We start from the raw sequence: 16,717 nt of genomic DNA on the forward strand, positions 1-16,717 counted from the left end.
AGACTGAGAGACCCATGCAGAGGAACAGAGGGAGGGACAGATGGACCCAGATAAACAGAGAGAGATGGAAAGATGGGCAGACAGATGGGCAGACAGACAGATTGCAGTCTGACAATTGCTAGAGCCAGGCAGACAGAGGGCAGACATGGATACATAGAGACAGACGGACAGACCATAGCTATTGATAGGCCAGTGCAGACAGACTGAGGGCTGGCTGGAGGGACGCCGATAAACAGCCAGGGATGGCCAGACAGACCAGCACAGGTAGGCCGATGGCAGACAGACAGACCCAGGCCAACAGGTGACCGGGAATGCAGACAGGTGGAGGCAGGTAGCGAGGGACAGAGCGAGCAGCGCAGACAGACAGACAGGTGGGCAGGCAGACCGGCAGGCAGGCAGATGAGGCCCGCCCGAGCGAGGGGAGAGCCCCGGGCCGAAAGGGCGCCGGGGGGGGGGGGGGCGCTGCGGTCGAAAAGGCCGCCGCCGCCGCTGCCGCAATGCCGGGGGAGCCCGCGGGCCGCGCCCTTGCCTGTCCTGGGGAAGGAGGCCGGCCGAGCCTTGCAGCCCCCCGAGCTCTCCCCGCTGCCGCCGCCGCCCGGCCCTTGCAGCGCCTCGCCTGGGCGGCCGGAGCAGCAGCGGCGATGACCTTGGCGGCGGGGCGTGCAGCGGCGGCGCCTCCCTCCCTCCCTCCGTCTCCTCCTCCTCCTCCTCCTCCTCCCTCCGCCCCGCTCCGCCGGCGTCGGCTGACTCGCGAGCCGGAGAGACAAAAGCCGCGCGGGAGGCGCCGCCGCCGCTGCTGGCACGTCTGAACGCGGCCGCCCGACGCGCGTCCCGCCGCATGCGCTTGGATGGTGGCCGCCTGCTGCTGCTGCTGTTGCCGCCGCCGCCAAGCCAGCCGCGGGGCGGACCCCGAAGGAGGAGGAGGAGGAGGAGGAAGAAGAAGCCACCATGAACTGCGGCCAGCCCAAGGAGGTGGAAGGTAAGCCCGGCAGGCAGGGAGAGAGAGAGAGACCCCCATCCTCGGCGAGGTGGGCGTCCCGCGGTAGGTGAGCCGGCGCCCAGGGTGGTGCCCGCGCGGAATGCCCGCCTCGGCCCGGCCCCCTTTCGCAAGCGGGGCTTTCGCAAGCCCGGGCAGCGGTTCAAATGCGCCGCCGGATCGGAGGGGAGGCAGGCGGGCGGGCGGGACGGCGCGGAAGAGCTCGGCTAAGATGTCTGACCTGCGGGACCCCGCCGTGCCTCGCCCAGGTAGGTGCGGTCGCTCGGCGTTGGGGCACTCTGCGTAAGCCCAGAGGCCCCCCTCCCCTTCCCGCCCTAGGAATCTTAGTAGTGGTTAAGCTGTGCTCTGGAGAAGCCCTGCCGGCTTTCGGGGGGGGGGGGGTGATTTCAGGTGCGGGGGAAAAAAAGGAGACGCCAAAGACCGCAGTCTGCGCCGTGTTTACTCCGGAGTAAGCCCCGCCAAGCGGCCAGACGCAATGGCCGGCCAGTCCGATTGGCAGGCGGAGACGCGCCCGGTGGGCTTGGGGTGAGGCTCCCTTGGCACGGAAGATGGGGGGTGAGTTGGAGATGGGAAGGTGGGAATGCTTGGCTAGGGGAGGGGGGGACCACCCATCATTTAGGGTGCTGTTGTTGTTGTTGTTTATTGCGGTGATTTCAAACCTGTGCTGCCCTGGGTGACCTCTGGAGGGAAGCAGGTTTGATTCCGTGCAGAGCGATTAAAACTCTGCACGGGCTCAGGGGCTCTCATTTCTTGGCAGTCCTTCGATGGCATCGCTGTGCTTCCAAGGGTGCTCCTTGTGGGGCGGTTCCTGGAGCAGAGAACGGAATTGCAGCCGAGCGGAGCCAGGGAGGAGAAAAGAGGGGTGGGGACGGAGTTCGGATCCTGCAGCCTGACCGTATCCCTGGTCCCTTAGATGCAACTTCCCCGCACATTTCAGGGAGTGTGGCTTGAGAGTAAGGCGTTGTCCCCTGCAAGCCCATGCCCAGGCACCCTGGTCCGTTTTTTGGCTTTTTACTTCCTGGTAAACATGTTTAGAGGGGGCTGCCTGGTGAACGGTCCACGGCTGCCTTCCCACTGACGGGGGACGCTCACATCAGCTTGCGCATCTGGACGGTCGAGCACCGGAATTCATTGCAAAGCAGGGCGGGTTGTGTGCAGGGACGGCATTACTATAAGGTGAACCCTGTGCAGATGCTCACACCTACTACTTGGGTGGCTGGAGGAGGAGGGGGGTGGAAGATGGAGGGCACGTGAGGGCCATGCTCAAGATCACATTGTGTGGTTCTCAGCACTGGGCTTCGGACTGGGCTCTCACACCTGCTGTTTGTCCCTTTCATTGTCTGCATGCCTGTTTGTTGCTGTTCACACGTCTTAGCAAAGGCCGATTCTGCATAGGTTCAACAGCAGGGGTAGTCAAACTGCGGCCCTCCAGATGTCCATGGACTACAATTCCATGAGCCCCTGCCAGCGTTCGCTGGCAGGGGCTCATGGGAATTGTAGTCCATGGACATCTGGAGGGCCGCCGTTTGACTACCCCTGTTCAAGAGGGTGGCAGGTTACGGTGGATGAGCGATAGGTTTGTGAGCATCCTGCATGGTGCAGGGGGTTGGACTAGATGACCCAGGAGGTCCCTTCCGACTCTGTTATTCTACGATTCCAAATGTGCTATTCTGAGTCTGACCTTAGCTGCATTTATTGCTCGGTTTAGTTATGCAGCTTTGGTTCTAGTTGGCTCCTCCAGGCAACTAACCCACCTCCCCACACACACCTATATGTAACATTTAAGAAAATATTTTCCTATCTGCACCGACCTAGTGTCCTCGTTCATAGAATCATAGAATCACACTGCCTGCTCATGTTTAGCTTACAATCCACAAGTACCCCAAGGTCTCGTTCACACACAGTGTTACCTAGAAGCGTATCCCCCATCCAGTAGGCATGCTTTTCATTTTTCTGACCCAGATGCAGAACTTTACACTTATCTTTATTCAATGGCATCTTGTTCTCATTTGCCCATTTTTCCATTGTGTTCAGATCTCGTTGAACTCTGTCTCTATCTTAGAATCATAGAATCATAGAGTTGGAAGGGGCCATACAGGCCATCTAGTCCAACCCCCTGCTCTACGCAGGATCAGCCCTAAGCATCCTAAAGCATCCAAAAAATCTTCCGGAGTATTTGCCAGTCCTCCCAATTTGGTGACATCTGCAAACCTGATGAGTAGTCCCTCCACCCCCTCATCTAGATCAGTAATAAATATGTTAAAAAGTACCGGGCCGAGCACCGAGCCCTGAGGTATCCCGCTACTCACCTCTCTCCAGTCTGATGAAACACCATTGACAACAACTCTTTGAGTGCGGTTCTCTAACCAATTCCCTATTCACCTGACTATCTGAAAATCCAGATTTCACTCCTTCACTATCTGAAAATCCAGATTGCAGTTTATTGTTTACATTTTTATACCTCCCTCCTTTGTGGCTCAGGGTGCTTAACATCATATCACATCATAGATTCCATTATATGCAGTAGAATCCTCGGGAAACTGAACTCTGTAACTTAGGTTAACATTATAAACAACCCTACGACCATAATGTCACCACTTCCAGGACTCCTGATGCCTTGTGGTGCATTTAGTGGGCGTATCTGATGCGTGTGGGGAGGGTTCCGGTGGCCCATTAGGTGTTATCGTCTCCTTGGCCCCAACCGAAGGCTTGGCGGAAGAGCTCCCTTTTGCAAGCCCGGCGGAACTGTGCTGAGCTTTGTCGACGTTGGAGCTAATCTGGGGAACCAGGTTCGAGTCCCGCTCCTCCTGTCCGTTAACTCTTGTCTTTGGATGCGTCCTTACGGCGATAAAGAATACGGTAATTGAAATAGAAAGCCTGTTCCAGCCAATCCCTGCATTGCCTTTTGCAAATGTGTACTGCAAGCTGAGCTTGCTCTGGCAACTTGTAGGATATCAACAGTTCGACTGAGGGGTTCTGATCTTTTTTTTCCTTTTGCCTTCAATTGCAAAAAGAGTGCTGTATGGGAGAGCCTGGGATGATGGAGCATGAATCATAGAATCATAGAGTTGGAAGGGTCCATAGAGGCCATCTAGTCCAACCCACTGCTCTACGCAGGATCAGCCCTAAGCATCCTAAAGCATCCAAGAAAAGTGTGTATCCAACCTTTGCTTGAAGACTGCCAGTGAGGGGGAGCACACCACCAGCCTATTTTATCACGCCATGATAAAAATAACGCTTGATTACTGTTCTCGCCGAAATAACAGGGGCGGCTGAAATATAAAAACTCTGGTTTTGCACATTCATGAAAAAAAATAGACCCCCCCCTCTTATTGATATCATAAATTGCAGCTGACCTAGCTTTTCCTGAATTTGGTTCTGTTCACCATTCAGGCATTTAACCCTTATATTTCACCCGTTCCCTTGGGAAGACAAGCCTTTATGCCAGGGGTAATTAACCTGTGGTCCTCCAGATGTTCATGGACTACAATTCCCAAACGCTGGCAGGGGCTCATGGGAATTGTAGTCCACGAACATCTGGAGGACCACAGGTTGACTGCCCCTGCTTTATACAACCACCTTTCAACCCAGGGGTATGTAACTATTTCTGGCTTACCAAAGTCGGCATGTGCCAGAAAGCTTAAACATTGCTAGTCTTCAAGGTGCCTCTTGACTCCCATTTTATCCTGTTGCTTCAGACTGATATGGCTGTCCACCTGAATCTTTCGGGTCACCTGGCGAGTGCCTTGCCAACATGAGATTTGAACTGAGATTTCAGCGCTCTGGCTGAGTCCTGGAGGGCATGCTGGCAGGTAGATGGTTTGATTGGCATTGCTTCCCCCCCCTCTTTGCCCGCGCAAGGGAGTCCACACACCTTGCCACATAGGTGGGCAGGGTGGTGAAAAGAGAGTAGGGATTTCGAGCCAAGAGAAGAGCAAAGGTGGCTTGGCACAGCTTACCTATGTGTAGCAATTTTGTGCTTTCTTAGTGGGCTCTCACCTATGCATGAACCAGGGCTGGCTCTGCTTGGCTTATGAGATCTGACAAAATTGGGCTGACTTAGGCTATCCAGGGCAGGGCATTTGCTGGCAGGGGCTCATGGGAATTGTAGTCCATGGACATCTGGAGGGCCAAAGTTTGACTACCCCCGAGTTAAGCCATATGACTTGAGACAGTATGGCGGAGGGGGTAAAGAGTCAAGGACCCTGAACTGGAGAGCTGGGTTTGATTCCCCACTCCTCCACGTGCTGGGTGACCTTGAGCAAGTCTCAGTTCTCTTGGAGCTGCTAGCGCAGAGCAGTTCTCTTAGAGCTTTCTTAGCTTCACCAACCTCACAGAGTGTTTGTGGTGGGGAGAGGAAGGGAAGGTGACTGTAAGCTGCTTTGTGACTGGATGGTGAAAAGTAGAGTGTAAAAACCATCTCTTCTTCTAGTGGTCAGGTTGTCAGTTCCTGAAATCAAATATAAGCTGCTGCCTGCTGAGTCAGTTATTTGGCCCATGCTGATATTGCTTGCTCTGACCGGCAGCAGCTCTCAGAGATCTCAGACAGAGGTCTTTCCACATCACCTGCTCCCTGAGCCTTTGAACAGAAATTGAACCTGGGGGCCTTTGTAGTTGATTTGTTTTCTTTGCCACAGCAGAATATGGTTTTCCTGGGTTCTGCTTCTTCCCACACGAGCAGGTGCTGATCGAGAAAATTTGCTCCCCAAACCACACCCTCTTGGGGCACAAGCTCAGCAATCACTTTGTCGAATCTCTGAGCTCGCCCTGTGCGTTTTCATAGCTCCTCTGTGACTCACCCTGATATTATCCCCATTTTACAGATAAGGGATTGCAAAAGCCACCCAGCAAGTCCGACACGCACAAGACTTTTCCACGAGATACGGTGTCGGTTGTCAAACCAGTTTTATTTTAATAAAGGAAAAGGATCAGCCCAATTAGATGCGGTTCAAAATAAGAACAGAAATGGAACCTCCCGCTCCAGAGGCACTCTACCTCTGATCACCAGATAGGGGAGCTCAAAACAGCCTACTCAGTTAGCTTTGTGGACAAAAAAGGAGGAATTGAAATCCTTGTGAGTAAACAAACAGCGGAGAATGAAGCGTCCATATCCAGGGACAGCTTATATTAAGCTCTGCTTAAAATTGGTTTTACTGATGGATTCCTTTGTTGATTTGAATGCCTTTTCATAGAAGATTTTAATGTGTGTGTGTTTAATTTGTTAATCTGGTTGGTGGCCCAATGAGAGCAGAAAGGCACGGTGTGGTTGTTGTTATTGATTTTTTCCCCTTGCTTGGCTCTGCATAGCAGCTCTGGACTTCCTTGGTGGTCTCCAATTCAAATCCTCACCAGGACCTGCCGTGAATTTTAAGCCTAATTATTAATTGTACTAGCTTCAGAGCCCGTTCCTAAGAACGGGCCTTGAAAGGGCCCCCTCCCCTGGGGCCCGGGCAAGCACCTTAAGGTGGCTTTGGGCCGCAGCTCACAGCTGGATCAAGTGGGCCGGGCGGGGGCTGGCCAGCAGGCCTAGGACAGAGCTTGTTAGCAGGCCCAGCCTAGCAGGCCAAGAGGCCCTCGTTAGCAAGCCCTCCACCACAACCCTTTGCCCAGGTCCCTTTCCCCTTACCTGCTGCTGGCTCCAAGCACTGGGGTACATCTGAGAGCAAAGAGTCCAGGGACAGAGGGCGGGAGCTGCAGGGGCAGGGCCTATCAGGGTGCTAGCTGCACCCTGATTGGCCCTATTCCAATTTGGACAGCTGGACACATCCCCCCCCCAAGGCTGTTTCACAAATATATAGAGGAACCATGGATGGATAAGGATTTCCTACCTGGAAGTTAGATTTCACCATTTCTCAAACAGGGTTTTTTGAAACCCTGGGATTTCTTGATGTCCCTGGAAGAGTTTCCTGAATGGGTGGAAGTTCATTAATTTTTTCCATTTAAAAAATTGTTAAACATTTATTGGGTGATATGACCATATATGGGCATGTTGACCCACCCACCCCTCCCAAAATAGCCAATGATGGGCCTGGAGGGAGTGGGGAGGGGCCCCAAATGGGTGTGTCCACAGCTGCACTTCCCAACCACATTCCGAACGATCAATCACGCCACTTCTGGAGTTTCTCAAAGGTGGAAGAAGGGGTTCTCAAAAGTACAGAAGTTGAAAAAGGGTGTTCTGTTCTGTTAATTCCAAGTCAGTGGGAACCAGGTGCGACCATGTTGTGAGCCCCTCTGAGCCCCCGAGGAAATGTGGCATAGAAATTTGAAAATCAAGTAACGAATTCAATAAATGTTGACGGGAAGCACGTGGTACACATCTATGTATGCTGCGGCTTCATTTGGAATGTTGTATACAGTTCTGGTCACCGTGCCTCAAAAAAGATGTCGCAGCCTGGGCAGAAGTGCAAAACAGGGCAACTTGGAATGACGAAGGAGTAGGAACATTTCCCGTATGAAGAAAGGTTCAAGAAGTTGAGGCTTCCTGGCTGTAGAAAAGACAACTGAGGAGTGACATGAGAGAGGTCTACGAAATGAGGTATGGAGTGGAGAAGGTGGAGAACGAAGTCCAGGAAGCCCGGGACGCTGCCAGGCAGCGTAAGTGGCAGTGGTCGTGGGGGGGGGAGTGGTGGGAGGGGTGGGCAGGAGTGGGGGGGCCGGGCCCCCTCCACACTCTATGACGGGGGCAGGGGGGTGCCCTGTGGGCTCCGCGGAGCCCGCAGGGGCGTGCAATGTCCCTACAGGGACACCGTAAGTCGGGGCTGGGGGTCGAAAGGCCCTGGCTGCCCCAGCCCCTGCAAGCACCCACACTATCCCGGAAGCTGCGGAAGTTCCCGTGTTCGCATAATGCGGGCCTTCCGTGGCCCGGCTGGGGCAAGCATGATCCAGGATTTCCCCCGTTGCCCTTCCACCGCCAGTGTGGGCTTTCCAGCTCGTGCATAATGGGTCTAAGTCAGGGGTAGTCAACCTGTGGTCCTCCAGATGTTCATGGACTACAATTCCCAGGAGCCCCTGCCAGCATTTGCTGGCAGGGGCTCGTGGGAATTGTAGTCCATGGACATCTGGAGGACCAAAGTTTGACTACCCTTGAACTAAGTGACACAGAGTGTTGGACTAGATGGGCCATTGGTCTGACCCAACACAGCTTCTCTTATGTTCTTACAGTGCACATGCTCAAGAACACTTCCTTAGCATTATTAATTTAACTTCCCGGAGCTGAATCTCTTCATCCTGGTTTCCGGGACCGGGTCCTGCCTGCAGCACAACTGGGTCGGGCTCCCTCTCGACATTAAGCCGTCTGCCTTAACCCTCCTGCAAAAACAAGTCCAGAGGTTGTCATAATATTGACCCAAGCCGGCCAGCCACGTCTTGGGGGGAGGTTGTGGGGTTGTTTTTTCAGATGTGAGAGGTCACGGAAAAGTGTCAAGTTATCTTTTTTGAATTTTTCTTTTAGCCCACCTCTACACCCCGCTGACAAACACTGCCCAATTGTTCTCTTGGCAAAAAAAAAAAAGGGGGGGGGTTTGATCTGGCAAAAGATTTGTCCATAAACCATTTGCGGAGAGGGGAGCCGGGAGACCTGGGCCCGGGAGGGAATCTGCTGCCTACACCCCTGCACACTTCCTTCTATTGTCAAGTCTTCGTGTTTTCAGAAAACCGCCCCTTTTTCTGGTGGCCTTTTGGGCGCGAACCAGCTTTTCCCCCCTATTCTTTTCCCTCCTGTCTCCTTTTCATCCGAGATGAAAGCCTGCCAGCACGTTTGGCTCCCGCCTGCAACGATACAACCCAAGGCACTAAACAAAGGAATTGTCATTTGTGAAGCGACCTCACCAATGCATCCTGTGGTTTCCTCCCCTGTCTGCTTTCTCTGCTGCGGTTGCGTGTTCTCGGGGAGCCACTGGGAGATGTTCCAAACCCCCGCCGATCAGTCAAAACCAGGACGCTTCATTTGATTTCCCCACCCCAGAAAAACCCCACAAATCCTTTGTAGTGCAAAGAGCACGTTACTCCTCCCTAGAGGGAACGCTTCCCAAGAGAGATCGATCTTTCATTCCTGAACATCATGTTTCTGTCGTCTCCCCTGTCTTGTCTTTCCCTCCCCCTGCGTGGCTTTCCACCTCTGTCGCACCTTCCGTTATGTTCTATTAAAAAAAGGATGTAAAATATTGTGGAATGGGAGATCGAATGGATTCCGCTTGGTTCCAGCCAGTTCGGCAAACCTGAGCCGAGAGATGTTAGCCTCAACAGTTTTGTTGCTGATTTACAGACGTGGCAAGATCTCCAGGATCCTGTCTCACACTGTGGCCATCCAGATCTGCTGGAAGGCCAACAACAGGATGGAAAAGCTAAGGCCTTCCTAAGGATATCAGAAGAGCCCTGCTGGATCAGACCAGAGGTCAATCTAGTCCAGCCTCCTGTCTCACACAGGGGCCAGCCAGTTCCTCTGGAGGGCCAACAACAGGGCAGAGAGACCAAGGCCTTTACAAGAACATCAGAACAGCCCTGCTGGATCAGACCAGGGTCCATCTAGTCCAGCATTCTGTTTCACACAGAGGCCAGCCAGTTCCTCTGGAGGGCCAAGAGTTTCTGCGTGGTGCAGGGGGTTGGACTAGATGACCCAGGAGGTCCCTTCCAACTCTATGGTTCTATGAGTGAGCAGCTCCACATGCCTGGACATTGGAAGAGAGAGCACTACATTATTCTAAGTGTCTCTAGGTGTTATTTCCTTGCATGGGATGCGTCTCTTGGCCTTAACTTGGGAGCTGCTGGCTGATCCCCACCTCTCGCCTTGTCCTCTCCCTCCATGCGCATGGCCTTCCGTGAAAACACAGGTCTGCAGGTTTCTCCTGGAGATCCAGTGCCCTCACACTCCCACGCACATGATGCTGGGTGAGCTGGCCATTTGTGATAGAGAAAGCACTGGCAGTCTTCAAGCAAAGGTTGGATACACACTTTTCTTGGATGTTTTAGGATGCTTTGGGCTGAAACTGCGTTGAGCAAGGGGTTGGACTAGATGGCCTGTATGGCCCCTTCCAACTCTATGATTCTATGATTCTGTGATTCTATGATTCACTCTTTCGATTAGGTTTTTTTCTCTGCTTTTGACCTCAACCTAGATGTGAACTGGATCTGCTTGGACAAATGTAAATCTACCCCTATTTTAAATATATATATATCTACTTCTTGAAAGATTTATTTACTGAACTCAGTATCACGTTTCTGTGAGTGGGCCAAAATTCTGCTGTATTAATCAGATATCCCAAGACAAATATTGTTTGCCATTTCCTTCCTCTCTGCATCGTGAGAAAAGAAGCGAAGGGGGAATACACAGTGTATGGAACAGCAAAAATAGAGGCCAAGCCACTGTGTATAAATATAAACACCCACAATAGTATCCAGACAATCAGTGAGTTTATTAAATATGTACAAACAGAAGGCAATTCGATAACAGAATCCCCAAATGCGTAAAGCTGCGAATAATCAGAAATGGTTTAGAAAGAAGGAGAGGGAATCTCCAACGGGCATCCCAAAATCCTCAGGAAATGGATATCAGTCTGCTAGAAGAGCAGTTGGAGAAATGAGTAAAAGTCTTATGCAAAGAAGTAGAAGGCCAGGAAAATTCCTTTAAATCCCAATTCCTTTAAAGATTGCAAATAGAACGCTGACTCTAGAGACGCTTTCCTGATGCCCCTGCTCTTCAGGCCGTTCTTCTCTTTTTATTGACTTTTCCTCCTGCCACACATGATGGTTTCTGTTATTAAGTTTATGGTATTCGTTTAATGAGTGAGCCCTTCATTTATTGAGGATTTTTGGATGCGTGTTGCGGTTTCCTGCTCCTTAGAATCATAGAATTAGTTGGAAGGGACTTCCGGGGTCATCTAGTCTAACCCTTTGCAGCATGCAGGACATTCACAACTCTCTGCCCACCCACAGTGATGCCAGTTCCATGCCCAGATGATGCCCCTCCCCCAAAAAACCCAGAATCCCTGGCTAGTCTGTCCTGGAGGAAATTGGCCTCCTGACCCCAAAGCGGAGAGGCATTTTCCTGGGCATGCAAGAAAGGGCCATGAGAGCCAAGCAATGGACACAATTCCTTCTGCCCACCCGCTTACAAAGTTCACAGCATCAGCCTCTCCGTCAGATGGCTCTCCAGCCTCTGTTTAAAAATTTCCGCCACCTCCCGAGGAAGCCTGTTCCACTGAGAAACCACTCTGACTGTCAGGAACTTCTTAGCTGAAAACAACTTATCTGAAAACAACTTTCCCTTTGTCTCCCCACAACAGACACCCAATGAGAGAGGTGGGGCCGAGAGAGCTCTAAGAGAACTGCTGTACAAGAACAGCTCTAAGAGAACTATGACTAGCTCAAGGTCACCCAGCTGGCTGCACATGGAGGAAGTGTGAGGAATCAACACGCAGTTCTCCAGATTAGAAAACCTGATTTTTTTTATATCCCACTTTTCACTATTCAAAAGAAATTCCATCTAAACCTGAGGAAGAAGTTCCTGACAGTCAGAGCGGTTTCTCAGTGGAACAGGCTTCCTCAGGAGGTGGGGGGTTCTCCATCTTTGGAAATTTTGAAACAGAGCCTGGAGAGTCATCTGATGGAGAGGCTGATTCTGTGAAGGCTCAAGGGGGTGGCAGGTGACAGTAGATGAGCAAGAGGGATGTGAGTGTCCTGCATAGTGCAGGGGGTTGGACTAGATGACCCAGTAGGTCCCTTCCAACTCTAGGATTCTATGAGAACTGTGACTGGCTCAAGGTCACCCAGCTGGCTGCATACAGAGGAGCGGGGAATCAGACCCAATTCTCCAGTTTAGAGTCTGCCACTCTTTAACCACTAAAACAGGTTCTTTAAGCCCTGCCTCATCCTGGCTCTCAATTTCATAGGGCAGCCCTGTTGATCCACAACAGACCGTCTAGATTCGAATTCAGTATTGAAATTATTTTACACAGTAACATAGACTTGAGGAGCTGTGAGTTTCTACTACCTGAAGAAGTCACGGCTTACAGTGTGACATAGACCAATTAGGAAGGAAGAGCCCTGCCGTAATTGGAAGCCAGCCTGCATCAGGAAGAGGGGCTGCAGAATTCGTTTCCCTTTGCTGGATTTCCTGCTCCTGTGCGAGCTCAGGAGGCGGCGCGGTGGGTCAGCCGGATCTGGACATCTGGGCTCACTCAAGCGTCTGGAAATCCCCACTTGACATGGGATTAAGAGAGGCTGGGCAGAGGAAATGGCTGGCAGATTTAGAAGTCCGGTAGCGTTGCTGCATTGAGAGGTTTCCATCCTTTCCCTGCTTTCTCCCCGGTTTTGTGTGGCCCGCCCGGAGCATGAATGAGATCAGCCAGGGGGTTGGGAGAAGATTATCCGGTGGGGTGGTCAATGCGACGGAGGGGTGGGGGGAGGCCCTGGCTGTCAGCGGGAGAGTGTTGTGCAGGCACGCAAAGGATGCCAAGATCTTAATCCCCCTCAGTTAATGATGGCCTGCATAGGTAGTTTCCGAGAAGGGGGGAGGGCACGGGAAAAGAAGAGAAGACAGACTAGTGATTGTACAGAACGATGGAAGGAAAAGGCCGGGAGGGGGGCAGGAAACAGAGTGAAAGCACAGAATTGGAAAGAAAATAAAAGCCCGTGGATTCTGCCAGGCAACCCAGAACGGCCCTACTGAGTTCCCACAGCCTCTCTCTGCCTTAAGTTGAGCAGCCCTTAAAATGCTTATTGGTCCAGTCAGTAAGCAATTTTTAGGTCTGAAAAGCCAACCCAAAAGAGGTTTTGCTTATATTTAAATATATTTCATATGGTTGGGAGAAGAAAATTGAATTTTTATTTTCTTGTTCCACCTTCAGCACATTCTGGGGTTTCACATCTTGTCGGTGAAGCCATAGGAGGGCTGAGGGGCGCCAGTGTTAGGCTGTGCTGAGGGCAGTCACCCCTTACCTACTGCGTCCCAAACTGGCACCATCCCTATGCTGTGAAAGCCGTGCCTGTCAGGAAAACAGAACATCATTGCCCCAGGAAGAGTGTTCTACCTAATCATGGTGACCAAGAGAAACCTCAACAGAGGCACTAATCCTCTAAATTCCAGAGCCAGGAGGCAACATCGGGGAAAGCCCTGCCCTCCTGATGGCCCTCCAGAGGAACCGATTTCACATTATGAGACAGGAGGCTGGACTAGATGGACCCCTGGTCTGATCCATCAGGGCTCCTCTGATGTTCTTATGAAGGCCTTGGCCTCCATGCCCTGTTGTTGGCCCTCCAGAGGAACTGGTTGGCCATTGAGTGAGACAGGAGGCTGGACTAGATGGACCCCTGGTCTGATCCATCAGGGTTCCTCTGATGTTCTTATGAAGGCCTTGGCCTCCATGCCCTGTTGTTGGCCCTCCAGAGGAACTGGTTGGCCATTGAGTGAGACAGGAGGCTGGACTAGATGGACCCCTGGTCTGATCCATCAGGGCTCCTCTGATGTTCTTATGAAGGCCTTGGCTTCCATGCCCTGTTGTTGGCCCTCCAGAGGAACTGGTTGGCCATTGAGTGAGACAGGAGGCTGGACTAGATGGACCCCTGGTCTGATCCATCAGGGCTCCTCTGATGTTCTTATGAAGGCCTTGGCCTCCATGCCCTGTTGTTGGCCCTCCAGAGGAACTGGTTGGCCATTGAGTGAGACAGGAGGCTGGACTAGATGGATCCCTGGTCTGATCCATCAGGGCTCCTCTGATGTTCTTATGAAGGCCTTGGCCTCCATGCCCTGTTGTTGGCCCTCCAGAGGAACTGGTTGGCCAATGAGTGAGACAGGAGGCTAGACTAGATGGACCCCTGGTCTGATCCATCAGGGCTCCTCTGATGTTCTTATGAAGGCCTTGGCCTCCATGCCCTGTTGTTGGCCCTCCAGAGGAACTGGTTGGCCATTGAGTGAGACAGGAGGCTGGACTAGATGGATCCCTGGTCTGATCCATCAGGGCTCCTCTGATGTTCTTATGAAGGCCTTGGCCTCCATGCCCTGTTGTTGGCCCTCCAGAGGAACTGGTTGGCCAATGAGTGAGACAGGAGGCTGGACTAGATGGACCCCTGGTCTGATCCATCAGGGCTCCTCTGATGTTCTTATGAAGACCTTGGCCTCCATGCCCTGTTGTTGGCCCTCCAGAGGAACTGGTTGGCCATTGAGTGAGACAGGAGGTTGGACTAGATGGACCCCTGGTCTGGCCAAACAGGGTTCTCCTGATGTCCTTATGAAGGCCTTAGCTTCTCTGCCCTGGCCCACAATGAGCTAGTGAGCCACTGTACAAGAAGGGAAGCTGGTCTGATCCAGCAAGGCTCTCCTTGTGTTCTTAAGCCCCTGCCCATCAAAGGAAATACAGATCTTCTGAAACCACACCTCCTTCTTGTGTTCCGTTGTCCACTGCAAAAATCTAAAGTGGAGGGTTGAAAGTGAAAATGTCATAACCAGCTGTGTTCTCCCACCCAAGAGTCTGGATCTCTCTTGCTGTTTCGGAAACTAGCCCCCCCTCCCCCATTTCTTTTCTTCCCCTCTCTTCCGCTGCCCCACATCTTCCTTTCTCTGTACCCAAACTGTCCGTTAACGTTTTCCTGCGAGAGCTTTTGGCGTTTTATTTATCTTGGGAAATAGACGGACGCCTGCCTTCTCCGATGATTCCGTTCTTTCTTGTTGAGCGCGAGACGGACTTTTTCGGTACCTGTTCCAGGTCAGCGCACCGATTCCCATGCGCTTCACACACTGTCAGTGAGAGTGCGGCTCTCTGGTGGCGCAGTGATCCGTAAGCGGCAGATTCTCGGAGGGGCCGTCACCATTCGTCGCAACGATGTAAGGGGAGCACCTCTCTGATCGTGGGCCTCCGTCCGCGTCATACAAGCCGGGAGATCTGAGAAGCGCCTTCCTGGGTCATCGGAGAGATTGTAGGGTCGGGACCCCCGATCTTCTTGATTCCGTGGAGGAAATGTAGGCTCTGGAGGGGCGGACTCTGCCATCATACCTGCCGAGCATAATCTGAACACCGCCCGTGGCGCCACGGGCGCCACGGACTAAATAAAAGAGTAAGGCGTTCTGGGGCGGGATGTGTCCGGGATGAGGAAGGGTCCGGATTGGACCCTTCCTCATGACAGACAATCGGAGGGAACAATCGGCAGGCGCGAAGCGCCTGCCGATTGCTCCCTCTGATTCCCAGCCCCAGCAACTGCGAGCCGCGCGCAGCGCGGCTTGCAGTTGCTCCTGGCCTGACGCCCGAGGGAACCCACGCAGGCCGCAGCCCCCGCGCACCACCCCCTCGCCCCCAACTTACAATGGTCTCCGCCGTCCTCGCAGCCGCTCCCGGCCAACAAGGTTCCAGGAAGAAACAGTCCACCAGCGGCCCTGCCAGCAAGCGGCCCGATGTGCGGGCGCGGCTCGCGGGCGCGGCCCGGGCGCGGCTCGCGGGCGCGGCTCGCGGGCGCGGCCCGGGCGCGGCTCGCGGGCGCGGCCCGCGGGCGCGGCCCGGGCGCGGCCCGAGCCGGTCCCCAGCAGACTGACGGCGGTCCCCAGCAGACTGACGGCGGTCCCCAAGGTCAGTTTCTAGCGCCCGCTGTATTCGGCATACAGCGGGCTTAATTACTAGTTTTAAATAAAGATGATTATTATTGAGCGTCCCCTTCCCAAAACCAGCCCTCCCTGGCCCCATCCCTCCATTCTTCCGGAATTTCACTAGGGCAACTCAAGAAGAAGAGCTGGGTTACCGTACCCCACTTTTTCCTACCCAAAAGAGTCTCAATGCGGCTTGCAGTCGGCTACCCTTCCTCTACCTGTGAGGTCAGTGAGTCTGAGAGAGCTCTGAGAGAACTGGGATTGGCCCAAGGTCACCCAGCACGCCTCATGTGTCTCAAAGGGGCTTACTGTCCTCTTCCTGTCCTCTTCCCACAACAGACACCCTGTGAGGGAAATGGGGCTGAGAGAGCTCTGAGAGAAGTGGGAATGGCCCAAGGTCACCCAGCATGCCTCATGTGTCTTCAAAGGGGCTTACGATCGCTTTCCTGTCTTCTTCCCACAATAAACACCCTGTGAGGGAAGTGAGTCTGAGAGAGCTTTGAGAGAACTGAGATTGGCCCAAGGTCATCCAGCAGGCCTCATGTGTCTCAAAGGGCCTTACGATCGCCTTCCTGTCCTCTTCCCACAATAGACACCCTGTGAGGGAAATGGGGCTGAGAGAGCTCTGAGAGAAGTGGGATTGGCCCACGGTCACCCAGCAGGTCTCACGTGTCTCAAAGGGGCTTACAATCACCTTCCCGTCCTTTTCCCACAACAGGCACCCTGTGAGGGAGGTGGGGCTGAGAGAGCTCTGAGTGAACTGGGACTGGTTCAAGGTCACCCAGCTGGCTGTGTGTGGAGGAGGGGGGGGATCGAACCTGGCTTTCCAGAGTAGAATCCACCGCTCTTAACCACGAACGGAACCCAGAGATTCCGTTTTTGCGCATACAAGATTAATACCAAGCAAGAATTGGGACAAATGTTCCCCGGGTCAGTTCCTGACTGGCCCAGCATGGGAAGCCAGCTTTTCCCCTATCCTGGCCTGATGCGTGATCCGTGCAGCCGAAAGGCGGCTCGACTGGGGAGGGGAACAGGGGCAGCTCTTTGTCATGGCCCATTAAGGCTGACAGCGTAATTAGTCCTTGGTTGGCCTGAGGGGATCAGAACCGGAAAGCCGTTTTTTGCATCCCGCAAAGTGCTCTTGGGATGGA

At 53.2% G+C, this 16,717-nt stretch overlaps 1 protein-coding gene across 4 annotated transcripts in view; it reads left to right on the top strand.

The window, feature by feature from the left end:
- The first annotated feature begins 706 nt into the window (after positions 1–706).
- The window catches only part of SAMD10 (sterile alpha motif domain containing 10), a 33,299-nt gene continuing 17,288 nt past the window's right edge, over positions 707–16,717 (top strand). Inside the window, exon 1 of one of the 4 annotated variants that reach the window (XM_077335893.1) lies at positions 707–979. In XM_077335893.1, coding sequence (XP_077192008.1) covers positions 949–979 — 31 coding nt within the window. In that variant the 5' untranslated portion in view covers positions 707–948. Of the gene's footprint in view, positions 980–1,022; positions 1,246–16,717 lie in introns of those variants that run through there. The other 3 variants (XM_077335891.1, XM_077335892.1, XM_077335894.1) reach the window with 3 other exon arrangements.

Source organism: Paroedura picta, chromosome 4, assembly GCF_049243985.1.
Source record: "Paroedura picta isolate Pp20150507F chromosome 4, Ppicta_v3.0, whole genome shotgun sequence".
In the NCBI taxonomy this organism is placed as follows: Eukaryota; Metazoa; Chordata; class Lepidosauria; order Squamata; family Gekkonidae; genus Paroedura; species Paroedura picta.